Source organism: Rattus norvegicus, chromosome 7 (assembly GCF_036323735.1).
Source record: "Rattus norvegicus strain BN/NHsdMcwi chromosome 7, GRCr8, whole genome shotgun sequence".
Lineage (NCBI taxonomy): Eukaryota > Metazoa > Chordata > Mammalia > Rodentia > Muridae > Rattus > Rattus norvegicus.
In genome coordinates this window covers 92,502,066-92,518,965 of record NC_086025.1, presented here as the reverse complement: position 1 = coordinate 92,518,965, position 16,900 = coordinate 92,502,066, and the positions used below count along the sequence as shown (strand labels likewise).

General features: G+C 49.2%; 1 protein-coding gene across 12 annotated transcripts in view; it reads left to right on the top strand.

The window, feature by feature from the left end:
• The first annotated feature begins 1,521 nt into the window (after positions 1–1,521).
• Positions 1,522–16,900, top strand: part of Mtss1 (MTSS I-BAR domain containing 1) — a 139,217-nt gene continuing 123,838 nt past the window's right edge. For 3 of the 12 annotated variants that reach the window (XM_063263848.1, XM_063263847.1, XM_017594957.3), the window contains exon 1: positions 1,527–2,196. In XM_063263848.1, coding sequence (XP_063119918.1) covers positions 2,125–2,196 — 72 coding nt within the window. In that variant the 5' untranslated portion in view covers positions 1,527–2,124. Of the gene's footprint in view, positions 2,197–16,900 lie in introns of all 12 variants that reach the window. The other 9 variants (XM_063263846.1, XM_017594956.3, XM_017594954.3 and 6 more) reach the window with 7 other exon arrangements.

The following is a 16,900-nucleotide window of genomic DNA, read 5'->3' as shown; positions in this document are numbered from 1 at the left end:
GGGATTTAGCTCAGCGGTAGAGCGCTTGCCTAGCGAGCGCAAGGCCCTGAGTTCGGTCCCCAGCTCCGAAAAAAAGAAAAAAGAAAAAGAAAAAAAAAAAAAGACAGCTCTCAGGTAAGTACCATGATCATTTCTGGTTACCGGTGAGGAAACTGTGGCTCAGAGGACTTAGGTAACTTATTCAAGGCCACAGGGTTCATAGGTTTTTTTTTTTTTTTTTTTGGAGCTGAGGACTGAACCCAGGGCCTTGAGCTTGCTAGGCAAGAGCTCTACCACTGAGCTAAATCCTCAACCCCGGGGTTCATAGGTTTTAAACTGGAACTTGAACTAGCCAGTCAAGCTCTCCAGTTACCTAGGTCATTAGAATACCAGCGACATTAACATCAAAATAATAATCCCAGAGAACCAACCACGTGTCAAGCACTAATACAGGCAGGGTAAGGATGAGGCATTTGCAACTGAATATCCTTAGGGACCGGAAGCGGCAGGATTGCCTCAGAGACCAGTGACTTACTGAAGGTTTGGCCTCTCCAGATGTCCGGGAGATGCTCTGAGTTGAGCTGAGTGGCCTGAAGGAAAATGCAAACATCAGCGTTCTGTGCAGAGTTTCCGACACCCTCTTGATCAGTGTTTAAAGAATGACTTATAAAACTGAGTTAATAGGGACTACAGTATTTGACACGATCCTTTCGGTCAAGCTTGACAAGGGCTGCGTTTACTCTTGCAAACGGTTCAAATAGGTGCTTTAAGTTCGTTTACAAGTTGCCCATTTGATCCCCTACCAGACACCGGAAGACTTAAGAATTAAGTGCTCCTGGCTATGGAGTTGGGCAGTGGAGCTAGGGACACAATTATCAAGTTCACCTAAGTCTTTGGTGCCTTTTGTTAAACTTCTCAAGGGGCTTTCTGTGGTTAGGCAACACTGGCTTGAAAACCATCAACCATTCAAGCCCCACGCAGCCAGCGATCTGTACAGACAGATGAGCAAGCGATTAGGAACCCTGATGCCCTCTGCGTTTACTCTGCCTCAGCAGATCAATCTAGCGCCCTGCAACTTTATGGAATTCAGCATCCCACTGCAGGATACTCTTCCTTATCTCGTCCCAATCTTGTAGCTAGCTCCCTGCAACCGTGACTCGGCGCTGCAGTCCTGACATCATCGAAGAGGCCTCTCCTCAGGCTGCGGTAGCGGGAGCAGTAGCAGCTTTCCAGCCGGGCTGGTCGCTCACCAGGTGCGGGGCGCAGCGAGCAACCAGCCGACCTTGCACGAGGGGCGGGGCCAGCGGGGCAGCGCTGCTTCACTAGCTGCCATTGTGGGCGGTTGGGCGCTGCTCCTCCCTCCCCACTCAGAGGCCCCCTGCACGAGGCGCTCTGAGTGTCCGGGAGACGCACAGCGGGCTCGCCTACCCTAGCGCCAGCTCCTCCTTGCAGCAGGCACCCAGCACGCCTCTCCGCCAGCGTGCGCTCCCAGCCCCGCCCTCGGGCGGCGCACGCACGGGCCGCGAGCGCGCGCTTTCCCCGCGCTCCCGCGCCAGACTCACGGTCGCGAGCGCGCGTGCGCTCCTCTCAACAACCCCGGGAGCTCCGCCAGAGCAAGCGCGGGGCCGGGCGCACAGGAGTAAAAAGGAGGCGGCGGCCGCGTCTGCGAGCAACAGATCCGGGCGACGCGAGCTGACCTCGTCTGCTGCTGCCCTATTTCGTTCTCTCTTTCTTTATTTTGGAGTTTCGGAAAAAATATATTTGGAAAAAATATCTTTTTTTTTTTTCTTAAATGGCGCTGGCCCCGGGTCAGCGGGCGGTTTTCTCTGCACCAAGATGGGCTTTGCCGTTTCCGTCATGGGCACCCGTGGTGGCTTGATTGTCAGTCTTCCCCGGGCATTTTTGAGGCCAGGAGCCGAACACTGCACGTAGGCGACTCGCCCTCCGGAGCGGCTGGGCGTTTCGGATTGGGACTTGGGGGGCAGAGTGCAGTAAATTGCGAGCACCGCGTGCTCTCTGCAAAACCGGCGGCGAGCCGGAGGCAGGTCGCTCCCAGGGTGAAACAGCTCCCGGGCTGAGCGAGCCCGGCCCCGTGCGCAGTGCAGCCGCCCCGAGAGCGTGTCCTGTCCCCGCCGCGCCGGGAAAATGGAGGCTGTGATCGAGAAGGAATGCAGCGCGCTCGGAGGCCTCTTCCAGACCATCATCAGCGACATGAAGGTAGGACGCCGGGGGCGCGGCTGTTTTGACCTCGCCGCGGGGCTTCCCCTCACCGCGGCCGGCATGGCTCTCGCCTGCGCCCTGCTGCTGGCCACCTGCGGGAGCTCTGGCGACCCGGGTGTCACCTGCTCACCAGCCGCGCTGCTCAGGCTGTGCTGGGTCACTGGGCAGGCGACTTCCCGGGGGATAGTGGGGAGAGTCTGATGCTACTTGCCATCCCCTGCATTCATAATCCCAGGGGGCGACACCATCTTGTTCCTTTGGGGGCTAAGGGCCCTAGTTCCAAGTTTTCCATTGTCTGTCCCTGGACTGAGTGTCTGCGACCCGTGGAGGATGGACGCCCTGGAGGACACCTGACTCCCTGGGTTTGGGGTGGGGTGCTTGGCGCGGTGGTGGAGCGGTAGTGGGGGCTCTGCCTGGCTGCAGGAAGGAGTCTTCCGGCCTGGGAGATTGGATGGCAGGGTTGTTACAAGCTTGGCTTTCAGGTCTACCTGGAGTAGGGGAGTCTGAACAAATTAGTTATTAATTAGTCTGTTCCAGAGCTGCTGATGGTGCTCCTTGCCTTCCACATACCCTCCCCCGGGGCTCGGCGCTGAAGTTCCCAGGGTAGTCTTTCAGGGTACCCGAGGCTGAGAGGCTCACAGCGGGAAGGCAAGGTTGAGGTTTCCAAAACTACTATACCCAGTTCCCTCAAACACACATCCACACCCCACTATTCTCTGGAAAGGATTGTGTATGCGTGTGAGTGCGCGCGTGTGTGTTGGGGGCGGGGAACAACACCCTAGCCTTTTCCTGCAAAGGGTGGGACTGGAGATAACCTGATCCTCGAATGTGGGTTTTCTGGTGCTCTGAGGTACACCGTGACTTAGGTTACCCACCCTAATAAATAGGAGCAGCTCCAGGAGCTGCCTGGAGGTGGGAATTGGGGGCGTTGGGGGGGGGATTTCAAGTGTATTTAGGGAGCTTCTCTTTGGCTCCAGGCCAGCCCCAGTCTGCCTCAACAGATCCGGGGAGGTGGTGTTTAATTAAAAGCTCGGCTTCCAAAAGAGTGGGCAGGTTTGGAAAGCTGTGTTGGCGAGTGGGTGTGGACAGCCCCTCTCCAGCCGCTGCCTGGCGCCTGGGGAAGCTTTTGTCTGATGAAGTGTAAGGTTTGGAGAGGCTGTGGGCCTTCACCATGGACTTTGGGGAGGAATGTTCAGCTGTCATGCCTGCCTCCTCCTTTTAGAAGCAACTGTCACCTCATCCAGTGTGAACTTTGCCAAGGTGCTCGGTTGGCCCTTCTCAGGTCCATTTTGCAATCCTACCAAGCTCGTGCCTTTTGTCAGAAATCCTTGTAGCCTAATCTGTAGCCAGAGCCTGTTCGCCCAGGAATGCCTCTAATCCAGTCGCTTGGAATTAGATGGATTAGTGTCTTCAAAGACAGCCCCTTTCATTCCTTTGCCCTCAATCCACAATGAATTATCCAAGTGTTCTTTTGAACAAAGATTGATGCCCCTCTTTGGACTCCGGTGTTTATTGTTAACTTGAATCTCACCCACTTTATTATAGTTAAAACAAGATTTGGTTTGAGGCGTACACTGTATGTTGTGCTGGCAGGTATTTAAGATGGGTTGGTAAAGCCTCTTTTTTTTTTTTTTTTTTTTTTTTTTTGAGGAGGTAATGATATTTCCAGCCCCTGAGTAGGAATGAGGAATCCAGGGATCTAAACTGGTCCCTGACTTAAGTCCCAGAGTAATCACACCTGGAGTTTTCCCTGCCTTTGATGATGACTGCTGTTGCTGTTATTATTTTAATCCAAAACCAGGGCTCAGCTCTTTGCAGTAGGTGGTTTGAACCCAAAGCCCTTCAGAAGGCAATCCTTCCCCAAGGATGGGCTGTGTCACCTTCCACCCACCGCCTGGCTGCCTGGTGTGTAGGCTCTGCCTAGACATTTGTAGGTGCAAAACCTCTTCCACTCCACTTCCTTAGTGCTGCTGATTCTAGTTTCTTTCTCTTTGAGTTTGTTAGGGGTTTTCTTGGTTGACGTTTGGTTTTGTTTTTCACTTGACAGTAGAATATTTCAGACTGAAGATACAGCGGGAGATGACGTTGTGCTTTGGATTCTGAAGAATTTTAGGCTCTTTGGGGGGAAGAAAGAGAGGGATTGGGGAGAGCGTGCAGGTTGTCTGATTTCTAGGGTTGTTTTATGCGTAACGGAACTGCTAAATATTTTCGTGGAGTTTTCTTCTTTAGAAGACTTCTTTATGGCATGGCCAGCAATGACACTTCGAAAGCGAAGTAACAAGATTAAATTGGGCTTTTTAGGACAGGTAGCATAGGATCTATGGATATATGGAGTTGTCAGCAAGAAAGTCAGCTCTTGGCGTTGCCTGGCAGTGTGATGACCTCCTTGTCCTTCCTGTCTTTAAACTCATGACCAGCTCATCGAATTTTTGGTTCCCTTTCTGTTTGCTTTTAGGGAGAAGCCATTTGGATTGTCATCTCGGTACCATTTTTAGGTTTTTTTCTTTTTAAGTGATGTTGAATTGGGGTGAGAAAGAGGCTAAGAACATATTTTATTTTTCTTTGAGTAGCATCTGAGACTTCATAATGTACAGCAGCACAGGAAGGGAGTCAATTTCCTCTTTGGAGAAAAAATAAAAAGATAACAAGAGAGTGGAATAATTTCCATGCCTGTGCCATCCATCTTCTTAAGCAAAAAACCTCAAGACACAGAAAAAAGCTCCAGAGGGTTCTTTGTGCTTCCTGCAAAGATCCCCCACGGGCCTGAGTCCTGGGTGTCAGGGTCTGTGTTTACCCTTTTCAGGGATATGGTGAGGAAGAAGTTGTCACTTCACTTCCATTGGGATTAAGCTCCAAGGAAAGTAAGCAGCAGCTGCTAAAAAACTTATTGATTCCTTGAGGAAAGGAGACCTCTGTTTTCCCCCTTCCTTCCACCCTGCTGTGGTGGTGGTCACTAATGAATGACAGTGTGCAAAATCACTTACTGGCTGTCTTCCCTGGGATTCACGTAAATCGCCCTTAAAGCTGCCTTGTGTGAGTTGGTCCCCCCCCCAAAAGCGGGGGAGGGCTGAGCTTTTCATGTTGCTTCTAGGAAGGGCGTTGGTTTATCTGGAGGACAGTGGTCTGGAGGTGACTGTTGACTATCAAGGAGATCCTAGAATCTTTTTGATTTCTATCCAAGTTCTGGGCAGAATTGGCTCTTAGTAAGGTAAACAGATTAGTGTTGTTTGTTTCGAATCATTAGACCAGAATTCGACCATATTTCCGTACTTTCTAAGTTCCAGAGACTTTGTTAGCCAGACTTAAAGAGTATCTCGCCCTTGGGGACAGCAGACTTCTTTTAATAATTAACTTTTATTTAAAAAAAAAAGACGCTAAAATCAAATATTTCCTCGTCCTTGTTGCTCAAGCACCAGGATGCCAGGGGCGAAGTGGACCTGCTGCAGGTAGAACTTTGCCCTGGGTTCAGGTTTATGTAATGTGGCTAAGCTAAAAAATACCCAATTGCACCTGAACGAGCGTCCTGTGTGTCGCTTTAGACAGGGGTGTTCTGTTACAGGCACCTGTGCTGAGCAGAATAGTGGCCTTGTTCAGTTCCTCCAGGCCGCCCCCACCTCTGCCGGCCACCAGTATCCTCTGTCTGAAGTTCTGTCTAAAATTAGCACTGCTAAAGGGACATCTTGAATTCCACAGGAATCCTGCGGTGGTTCAGAGACACATGGAGATGTTTCCCCTCACCTATCATGAAGTGACCATATCAGTAGCATGTCTGACGCTTTGAGGTGACTTTTCAGCCGCCCCCTTTGCTGTTGCAAGGGTCCTGTAGTAAGAGGGATTCACTTCCTAGGTCTTTATTGAGGCCTCCTATGGAGAAGGCCTTTTGCTAGGCTCTGTCCTTGCTGATATAATATGGCTGCAGGCCATGAAGGAAGGGCTGCAGTTTTGGTCAGGGGAAGGGTGTCAGTCTTCTTGGACTTCTCTTTCAAAATGCTTCAAAATAAAAAGGTTTTCTGTAGCAAGATAATGAAAAGCCAGCCAAGCGACCAGGTACTGGGAGGGAAGTGAGCTGCTCTGGGGAGAGACTGACAGCTACACAAAGGCAGAACAAGCAGAGCCCTGTAATGGACAGATGGCCCCATGTTGGCTTTTCTCTTGGCAAATGGTTGTGTTTGGCCAGGGTTTTACAGCTTCCTCATTTGGGCCTGTGGGAGAAGAAGACAAAGTAAAGATGTCATAAAGTTGGCAGTGGAGCTGCCCAGAGAGGGCTCCTCGTTCGTTTGGAGCGCTAGGGTCTCTTCTAGGGAGATCAGTCTGTTGGGAGTTCAGGCTGCAAATCTTGTCTTCCTTTGGAAATATGTCACTTTTTGGGCTTAACTTAGCTATTCCGTGGAGAAAGCCCTTTTATATTCTATCAAATAAAGTTGTTTAGAACTTGTTGCTTGATGTCCTGAACCTTTATGCTTTGGAATCCATACTTCATAGAGGCCCAGACGGAGGGATCATAGCTTGCATGGAAGGTAGACTGAGCTCACCTCTGGCCTGGCTCTGGAACAATATACGTTCACCTCTGCGGTATTTTCTTAGCAGCTTTGTTGGACCACCAAACTCCGCTGTGATGTCAGCAAGGCGGACCCAGCCTCTCTAGCCCCATTTGAACTGCATATTAACAGGGAGCACTTCCCGTACAGGCGCAGGATGTCTTACACAGGCCCTGTCTTCCTAGCGGCTGGCTGATCATCGCCTGTTTGGCCTTTGACGTCTTCTCCCTCATCTTGGACTGTAAAGGAAAAAAGAAAAAAAAGCCAGAATGCTACAGTCAGTTTGGCCAGCTCACCCGAGGTTGCTAAAATACTCGGCGGGTGAAAAGGTTGAAGCTATTGATCCATTAGAGGCTTTATCGTCTGTGTCGAAGCTGCTCCATCCTTGCAAGGATGGGTGAGAACTGGCAGGGTTCCCTCTGCGATGAGACCATTTAGAGGTTCCCATTGGGAAATGGAAAAACGAGATCATTTTGAGTTCCCCATTACTTCTTGGAATAGCCTTCAGGACACTTTCCCACCAAAGCCCACACCTCTGCAAAAATAAAAAGTGCCTTTCCCCAGACCAAACAGAAGTCAAACGACAGTTTTGGATGTAGCCGTTCAGAACACGGCGAAGACATATTTGGGGCCCCTTAAATGGAACTGGCTAATGGCCGTAAACAGTTTAATTCAGATTTGCAGATTGTACTGCTGATATGGCCTTATTAAATAGTAAATGGAGAGACAAACAGTAAATTAATTGGCAGAGCATTCAGGAAGCCTATTGTATTTGATTGCCGAGGCTCTTCCTTAAATCAGACGTAGAACACAGGTTTCATGTGAGTGTGTGCTCCAGAGACAAGACAGGCCCCACGGCCCCCAGCCAGCCCTGGTCCAGAGTCTATCCCGAGGCTGTGTTCCCACCTCTCAGCCCTCACGGAAGGCCTTGGGGTGGCTCATTCTCCACATCTACCCAGTGTGGGTAGAAATGGCTGTTTTTCCTCTCCATTGTGCGATTGTGACCGTGAGGTTTGGTTGTGTGAGATGCTCTGGTGTACCACCTGGCACATAGTTGGTGCTCATTATTCATTGCCTATAGCGCACAGTGGGTGGGAAGGGACTACTGTGTGCCAGGCTCCTACTGACTGACAGGCATGCATGATTTTACTTCATCCACACACTTTGCAGATGAGAAAACGGAGGCTGGGGCGGGGAGACGCGGTAACTTGTCTGAGGCCATGTTGAGGTGGAATTGGTGTTCAGACCTTGTCCTCTTTAACTCAGAGTGGAGCTCTTGAAGAACTCAAGGTGTGGGGAGGGGCGTGGATATACTTCTAGAAGATAGCACTTCATCTGTCTGAGCCCACGGGAGGGCCATAGAAGGATCTAGGACCCCGACTTGGAGGTGTGGGCTCGAATGGAGATGTGGGTGGAGGTCTCTAGTGCAGTTGCTGCCTCTGGGAAGAATATTTAATTTGAGGAGAGATGTGGCTTCTCCCTTTTCCCATCTATCAGTCAGATCAGCAGAAAAGTTTGCAATGTCCCTTTCATCCTGGCTCTGTTGGTGGGTCAGGGTGGAGAAGCGTTGGGGTCAGGCTCTTGCCGGCTACCCTCAACGCTTCTCCCTGTCCAGGTACAAAGCTCATGGGATGTCCTCACTGACTAGGCTTGAGCGTGGAGTCAAGGTGTCTGAGGCTAGGCTACACTCTCATAATCATGTGGATTAGACAGGTTCACGCAAAGTTCACATGACTCCTCAGAGTGAACTCCTTACCTCAAACTCATTCCGTGTCCAGCCCCGGAACACGCCTGTAAAAGAGCTTTCTGTGTTTAATTACGTCCTGGTAGCCCTCCGGTTTCAGCCGAGTTGGTAGAGCCCTTGCCCTTGAAAACCTCTTTAGATGGGCTCCCCAGAAAACCACCTTCCGGTATTAATTCTTGGCGTAGACGGCCTTGGTCTTAGTCTGTAAGAGGCTTCTTTTCCTGTCTTAAGTGGGGGGAAAAACAGTTGAGTGCCTTTTAAGCTATGTGTCTTTTTATTTGGTTTCTTTGCCTTAAAATGGACAGGAATGGAAATGCTGGCTTGCTTAGTGCCAGGAGCTCCTAGGAGAGGTGGACAAGGGCAGTAGATAGTGTTTGGGACTCTCTTGCTTGCCACCTGCCACATGTACAGGGCTCTGCACAGGCCAGGGTATTGGGGTCTGTCCAGAGCAGGAGATCTGGACATGCGTGGTCAGGCATGGTTACAGGAAAGGCCCACCGAGTGCCCTGGGAGACACGAAGCCTGGGCCTGCTCCCAGAGTCTGAGTCAGCGCTCTAGGTGACATCTTACTCATTAGGATTTTGAAAGCACTAGGTCACCAGGGTTGAGGATCACTAAGCCATCGGGCCATCCCCTCCTAGTTACAACCCTGTCATGAGTGTTCTTGATCTCACCCAAGCAAAAGAAGAACCCATTTAGATGCTTGCTTGCACAAGAATGTGAATAATCTCAATATCACCTAATTTAGTCTTCCCGATAGCCAAATGGTATGTTTTGCTATGTGCATCTCGCCACTATTAAAAATTAAAATTAGAAATATGGCAAAATGCTAAGTCCAGTAAGACTCAACAGAAGCTTATCTAGAATTCCTCACAGGTTAGTTAATTAATTAATTAACCAATTAATTAATTAACTTTTACCAATCTGTAATATGCCTGTCTAATGCTCCTCATTGTTTGGAAATTTAGATATGTTAGTGTGGCCAAGGTACTGAGTTTTTACTCTGATTTTAGCCAGGTGTAATGTTGCTGCGCTGTAATCCTGGTATTTGGGAGGTAGAGGCAGGAAGACCAGAAGTTCTGGGTCATTCTCAACTACATGAAGATTTTGTGATCTGCCCTGGTGGTTATGAGACTGTCTTCAAACACAAAAACAAACCCCACAAATAAAACTACGTAGCAGTAACAAATCGATTCTTTTAGTTGTTTGAGTTTAAATAGCCATGGGAGGCTAGGACTACCTCACTGACCAGCGAAGCTCTTAAATACACTAAGGACTTTCCCTGCCTTCCGGTTCTGCTTCCTGTCTGCTCACCTTCTACCTCTTGCTGGCCAGGATGTGATGCTTGTAGATGTTATGGAGCCCTGATGACCAGGAGCTCAGGGAGCTAAAGGAAACCCTGTGGCGAAGTTTCTCAGTCTCTAGGAGTCCCAGTTTTGTTGTCTGTAAGGTGGGTGTAATCAGATGTCTGCCTTTTAGGTTCCTCCTGGAGATTCTGAAATGCAGATCTATTGACCTGTGAAAGGTTCCCCTCTTCCCTGTAGCACATGTGTCCAGGAGTTAGTTACTGCTGCCTGTAGGTTGGGAAGGGACTTAAGATCTAGGTCGTAATTATTTCTTTGTTGCTTCAGGCAAACACTGTCTCACCTTTTCTTGGAGCCATATTAGAGCCTGTAGTGGAGCTTTTAGAAATGAAGTTAAATAAAGTTTTTTCGTTGTTTTTCGTAAAGTAGCCCTGAGTACGTTAGAGCCCTCTGGCCCAGCGCGGTCTACAGGTAATCCATTTCTCTATATGCAGACCCCCACCAACTGTTGGTTAGAGGGTTGACCAGGAGAAAAAAAGAGGCTTTCAGAGATACTGAGGACAGGGTCAGGGAGGGGGTTGGGGGGAGTGGGTTGCTAAGCTATCTTTTGTGCCTTCGGGTTTTCTGGGTAACTATCACCTGTCTCTCAGTGGCTTCTGTCCTTGTCCCCAGTATTGAGTACATATGGAGCCTCTGTTCCCTCCCAAGACTTGGTCTTGATTTGAGCTTCTCCCTGCTGTCTACAAAACTGCCCTTTGGTCTGAGCTTGGCTGGCAACTAGGTCCTCTATCCCTGGACCCCAGCCGATTGACCTGTGTGTGCCCACGGGTGCACGGACTCACCATGGCTCTACAGTTTCCCATCCCATCCTCTCTGTCTGTTGAAAGCATTCTCACCTTGTCGGGAGGGGTCTTCTCCTTGGGCCATTCCTTCTAAGACGGATTCTGTGAGCTCATCCTTCATAGTCCACTGAATAGTTACTAACTTCACAAAGTGGGTTTTCTGAGTGGTGGTGGTGTACACATTTAATCCCAGCCATCAGGATGCAGAGGCAAGTGGATCTTTGTGAGTTCGAGACCAGCCTGGTTTACAGAGTTGAGTTCCAGGAGAGCTAGCTATACACAGAGAAACCCTGACAAAACCAAAAAAACCAACAAAAATGTGGGTTTTTTTTTTCCTTTGAATTTTAAAAGCCTGGGTCTGCCTTTTTTTTTTTTTTCTTTATTCTGGAAAAATTACTTTCCTGAGCCTCAATTTTTTTTAATTTACATAATGGGAGGTGAGGGAACAATATTTATCTCAAAGATTAAAAGAGAAGGTAGATATTTCGCACCAAATGGTTTGGTGTGAAACACATGCCAAATGAATGCTCTTTGTGTCTGTCCAAGCTACCCAAGTCTGTCTCAAGCATCTGCAGTCTGCAAGTCCGAATTCTGAAGCTTTATTGGGCATCAGTATGAGGACACTCCTCAGATTGCAGATTTTAGGACATTTTAGACTTGAGCCTTTAGGATTCAGGAAAGGCTATACAAATCTAAATTAAAAGTCTTGACATTTGGAAACAAGCCTGGTCTTAAGCATGCACGTTCACACACACACACACACACACACACACACACACACACACACACACTTCACACTTTAAAAATCAGAGTTCCTTGCTGGTAGTGACATTCAGAAAAGTACAAGATCACTTGAGTTTTGATACAACAATCCATATTGTGTTTCAACTTTCAACATACAGATAGCTTTCAAGAATGCAGTATGTACATTGGGGGACACTGGCATGGCTGGGTGGGGGAGTTGGAGCTGTGAGCAAGCCTGACACAGGCCTTGTCTTACGTTCTTTACAAGACTCACAGGCAAGACACTGCCTGGTGCCAACACAAGAGTTTGTGGGGTGGTTGAAGAGTGCCTCTGATTTCCACTTGGGGTGGGGGGACAGAGTTGAAGAAGGCCTTTGGCCTGGGTGACACCCAACTGACAATTCCGGCTCATTTTACTTGTGTAATAAATGTTTCTGTGGTGGGAACTACCAGGCACTAAGTGTTTGACACTCTAACCCAGCTGGGTAGAGACTGCCGTCATTCCCATTCTACAGACGGGGCACAGAGCTGCAGAGAGGCTCAGCCATTTGTATAGCAGGTGAGGGGTCAAGCCCAGGCATGTGACATCCTATGACATCTGCTCCAGTACTGTGCTCTGAGCCACTCTCTGTTGTCTCCCACAGCGTGGCATTTCAACTTTTTCCCTTTGTGCTCTGCGGCGAACGCACCGCATCGGTCTGATGGTTTCAAGTATGCCGTCAGGATTCTGGATCTATCACATGTGGAATCTAGATTTGCCTCTGGGCTGCTTCAAGAGGCCTTGTGGGATAGGGTGGTGGCGTGAGCTCAGAGTGCTTGCTGTGCAAACATATGAGGACCAGAGTTCAAATCCCTAACGCCCACAGAAGAAACTGAGCATGTCTGCATCCCCCTGTAGCCCTGGTACTATTGGAGGCAGAGAGAGCCGGACACCCCATATCCACCTCTGGCCCGTTCATGCTCATGGGTGTATGTACCCACACGTGCATACTTGCATAGCACCCTACACCCTCAAGAAGCTTCGAGGGGCCTCAAGGGACAGAATCCAATGGCCTGAAATTCTTGAACAGTTAGATGACCCATCTGTTGGTGCCTCTAGCTTATCAGCAGAGAGATGTAAGTGGAGAGTGATGGAGTCCAGTGTGGCTACCTCAGGATTCATGCTCTACCTAAGTGGCTCACTCTAGACCAGGAGACTGAGTGCCAGCCAGGAGCCGGGCAGATCCTTGCAGTTAGGGGCTGGCAGTGGGGTGAATTGGTTTCCAGGGAGACCACAATTGCATTCTGAAGCCTGGCTTCTTGTCGCTGAGCAGCTGCCATTAAGGAAGTCTTTGAGTTGGGTTTAATGGTTGTTCTTTGTTTTGAAGTGACTGTTTACTGAACCTTCAAAGCCAACGCCACAGCAGGATGTGATCTGGGACCTGAATAATTGCATCAGACACCCCAATAGGAAGCAGGTACTGAGGAGCCTAGCCAGGAGTAGCCCAGGGCCAACCCCTGAGCCCAGCCATCGCTGGGAGGACCCAGGTCCTCATTCTACAGCCAGGAGGCCCGCAGCAGTCCCATGGAACTTGGGTCCCCAGGAACTTGGCCTGTTTGATGGTGCTGGCCTTAATTAGGGACACCCTAATTAAGTCACTGAGGAGGCAGGGTTTTTTTTTTTTTCTTAAAAAAATCAAATGTTTTGAGAACATTGCATGAGGGATTACTTCTGAAAGATTATACAAGTTATATAAAATTAATGGAAGAAAACCTAGAAACTTCAATTAAGTGAAGTCGTCCAAAAGCACCAATTAGAAAGTGGGTTACGTATTCAGGCTCACGGGAGCCCAGACAATTAAAGGGCTGTGAAACCTCCTTTTCATCCCATCTTCCCCCTCCCATGCAAGGAGTTATATAAGCTATGCAAGGTTCTGCGACGGCCACGTGACTTTGTTTGTACGTCTATAGTAAATTCTACTGGGGACACATTTGAGGACCTACTGTACGCAGGGTCCAGTTTGAAGGGCTGGGGATACAGAGCAGCAGCCAACAAAAGCGACAAATTCCTGCCTTTCTGGAATCTACTGTCCAGTTGAGTGGGCGACAGATAAGGCATTGATTCTTAAAACCCCCCCAAAAAAACCCTTCCCCAAACCAATCCCTCTTTTTAGTTTTCATTATCATTTATTTTATGTGTATGGGTGTTTTACAAACTTGGTATCCCAGGAGGGCAGAAGAGAGCATTGGATCCCACGGGCCTGGAATTACAGTGGTGAAGCCCCATGTGGGTGCTGGGAATTGAAGCTGCGACTTCTGCAAGGGCCATTGAACTCTCTCTCCAGCCCCCTTCCTCTAAGATGCTAAAAGGAATCCATACAGTGGCACAGTCAGACCTGGATGTCTTCAGGAGTGGTGAGGGAGAGGAACCTGTCTCCGGGAAGGGGACACTGAGTAACAACTTGTGTTCTGTGGGAGAGTGGTCCAGTCTGTGCGAAGACCCTGAGGTGGAGAGCTTGCCTCTTTCCTGTGTTAGGGCTAGGCCGGTTTTTCACTGTTAGGAGCAATACTGCAGTATGCACTCGAGGTGGGGTTTTTTTTTTTTTTTTTAGGTTTGTGTTGATCATTGAAGGATTTATCTGTGGCCTAAAGGAATGCACTTCTCAAAGCTTCTGGAACTGGTGCTGAGTGTCTTGCAAAGCATGTCTCTGCTTACATTCCTGTGTCTTAGCACTCATCTTCCAGATTATGTTGAAAGACGCTCGACGTGGTGGACATTAATGCCAAGAGCTTGCTGAGTTCCCAGTTTCTAAGGGCTTAGGGGCAGGACATACCGTCTTATCTGGTGCTGAGGTCCGCCAGTCTTGCTGTCTGGGTAGTTCTGAGAAAGCAAGAGTGTCTTCACTTACAGGTTCCTAGGCCCACCCTTAAATTCTTTGTTGATCTGGGGTGGGGCTCAGGAATTTGCCCGTTTAATAAACCCTTACTGAGTCTCTCTAGGTTTTGCAGGGATTGCTTTAGGGGCTGCTGGAAGGGGAGCACAGGCTGACCAGAGCTACCAGAGGATTCCTCTGTAGTTCGTGAAGCAAGAAGTTCTCTCTCTCTCTCTCTCTCTCTCTCTCTCTCTCTCTCTCTCTCTCTGTGTGTGTGTGTGTGTGTGTGTGTGTGTGTGTGCGTGCGTGTGCGTGTGTGTGCGTGTGCGTGTGCGTGTGCGTGTGCGTGCATGTGCATGTGCATGTGGTTGTGTTTCATTCCACTGTGGATATATCTGGAATATATTTGGTGGACTCTGGGAAAACGCTTACCTTTTTGCTTGCTTTCTTTCCCTTTTTGCCAGGACTATGTCTGCCTCTTCTTTGAGAGCCTGGTGAGACATTTGGGAAACTCCCTCCAGTCTTTCCAACTTGGTAAATGCTCCCATCTGCAGCTTTGGCGTCAGTGGACCCTCTTGTCTCTGCATGGCTGGCCCCTCGCTCAGTGCCTGCACATAGTAGATACTCATTTAGTGCGCTGTTCAGGAAGGCTGCCATTGTGTGCTGATTCACTAAAGCTCTGTGTGCTACTCAACCCTTCAAGCATAGTGGCCTCCTAGTCATCCTCTGGGGGCAGGAACTGTCCATTAGCATCGTTTACAGATGGAGACAGAGTGGCACCAGGTGATGAAGTCACTTGCCTCTAAGGTCACTCAATGAACAGATCTGAAGTTGGGCCAGCTGACTCTCTGGTCATGCTCATACTCTTGAATGTTTGTCAGGGCCCTCTGCCCCTGCGTGAACGATAGCCGGTGGAAACACATGCACACATGCACGCACTCAGGCACATATTGTAAAAGTAAACGCAGTACCTTTTGTGGTCCACCAGGGCATCTTTCCCAACTGCTTGTGGTAGGAGTTGGGCGATGAATGAGGTGTGGCCTTTGCCCCAAATGGAAAGGTATTCAGCACAATGTGGCCAAGGCTAGACCCTGGGGTGTGTTTGATGAGTTTGTGAACCTGTGCCTGCCTTCTGGAGATTGGGCAAACAGACATGGTAGTTAGTGAGGGGAACAGAATCTCAGAGGTCAAAGTCGTTTTGGAGTTGGTGGAAGTAAGTCAGAGAGGGTACTTGGAAGAACGAGGTGGGAGGTATGCATGTGCCTGTGTGCAGTTGTGGGGTCCGGACTCCAAAGCTCGGGCTATGGCGTGTTTTGCTGGTCGTCTCTGGGATGTTGACAGTCAGGAACTGATGAATGAAGTAACAGCTCTGGACTCTGCCCCCGAGGGTTCCATGAGACAGGCAGTATCCTGGGAAGGCTTAACTAACAAACATTTCAGAAGTAAGAACAGTGAAAACCTGCTTTAGGTGCTAAAATGATGAGTTCTCATGTTTCCTGGTATGGAGAGCCAGCCAGGTGACCAGATGAACTAAGTTCCCTGTCTCAAGAGCCAGCAAACCTAGCAGCAAGTAACACAATCAAGTGGGAGTCAGGGCCGACCTCTGACTTTGCACAGGTCGCTCACTCCTTCAGTATGTACACAGGTACATGCCACGCTAGGGTTTCCAGGAAGCCCTTTGTGCTCCTTTTGGTGCTGTTCTAATGTTGCTCATGGGTCCTTCTGCACTCCTAGGGGGCTACTTGACACCTTTGAAACTTTCTCAGGCCATGTAAGGTGCACAGGCAGCCATTACCTTTCCTCTGGTGGGAGGGACTGTCTCAAATAATTATTGAAAGAAATATCAGAGCAGTGAAAACCTAGGGGTGTGTGTGTGTGTGTGTGTGTGTGTGTGTGTGTGTGTGTGTGTGTGAGAGAGAGAGAGAGAGAGAGAGAGAAAGAGAGAGAGAACGAGCTTTGTGCACGTGTGCAAAGACTTTGGAGAATGTGAAAGGAGAGGGAGAGGAGCTCTGTTTGCAGAGAAATCTGGAGTATGGAAACACATGTGCTACATAGGGTGGAAAAGTCAAGACCTACAGTGCTGCGTGCTATGCTCCCAGCACGTAGGATATCAAGTTGGGAGCACCATGGGTTCCTCAGCCTAGTCACGAAAACACGTTCTAGGCCAGCCTGGGCTACATAGCGAAAGCCTGTCTCAAAAGGGAAACAGACAACTAAATCAGATCCTGAGCGCTCTTTGCAGTTGTGAAGCACAGTGCCCTGGTCTGGCCAAGGCTGGCCATCGGAAGTTTCCACAGGGAGAGCGGTTCTAGATCTCCCAGGGCCATTGACACTGAAGTCTGGCAAGTGAGCCTGAGGGACTGATGAGCATGCCCTTGTAATTTAAATTTAAATAACCCTCAGTCTCTAGTGTTAACCCTGTTGGATAGCTCATGATAGATGGATGGATGGATGGTAAAGAAATTAAAAACCAAGGCAAATTGAAGATACAGTTGACAAATTTACGTAGTTATTTTCATCGTTAAGTGGAGACATACCCATATTTTAGAAAAGATCCTGAGCATCTGACCTGGCAATGTAGGGAAAGGGGGAGCTCGGTGCCCTTGATTTAATTAGCGAGGTTGAGCTGGAAAGGGAGCATTCTGTGAGGGGGCAGCCGGATGGGGACCACCTTTTG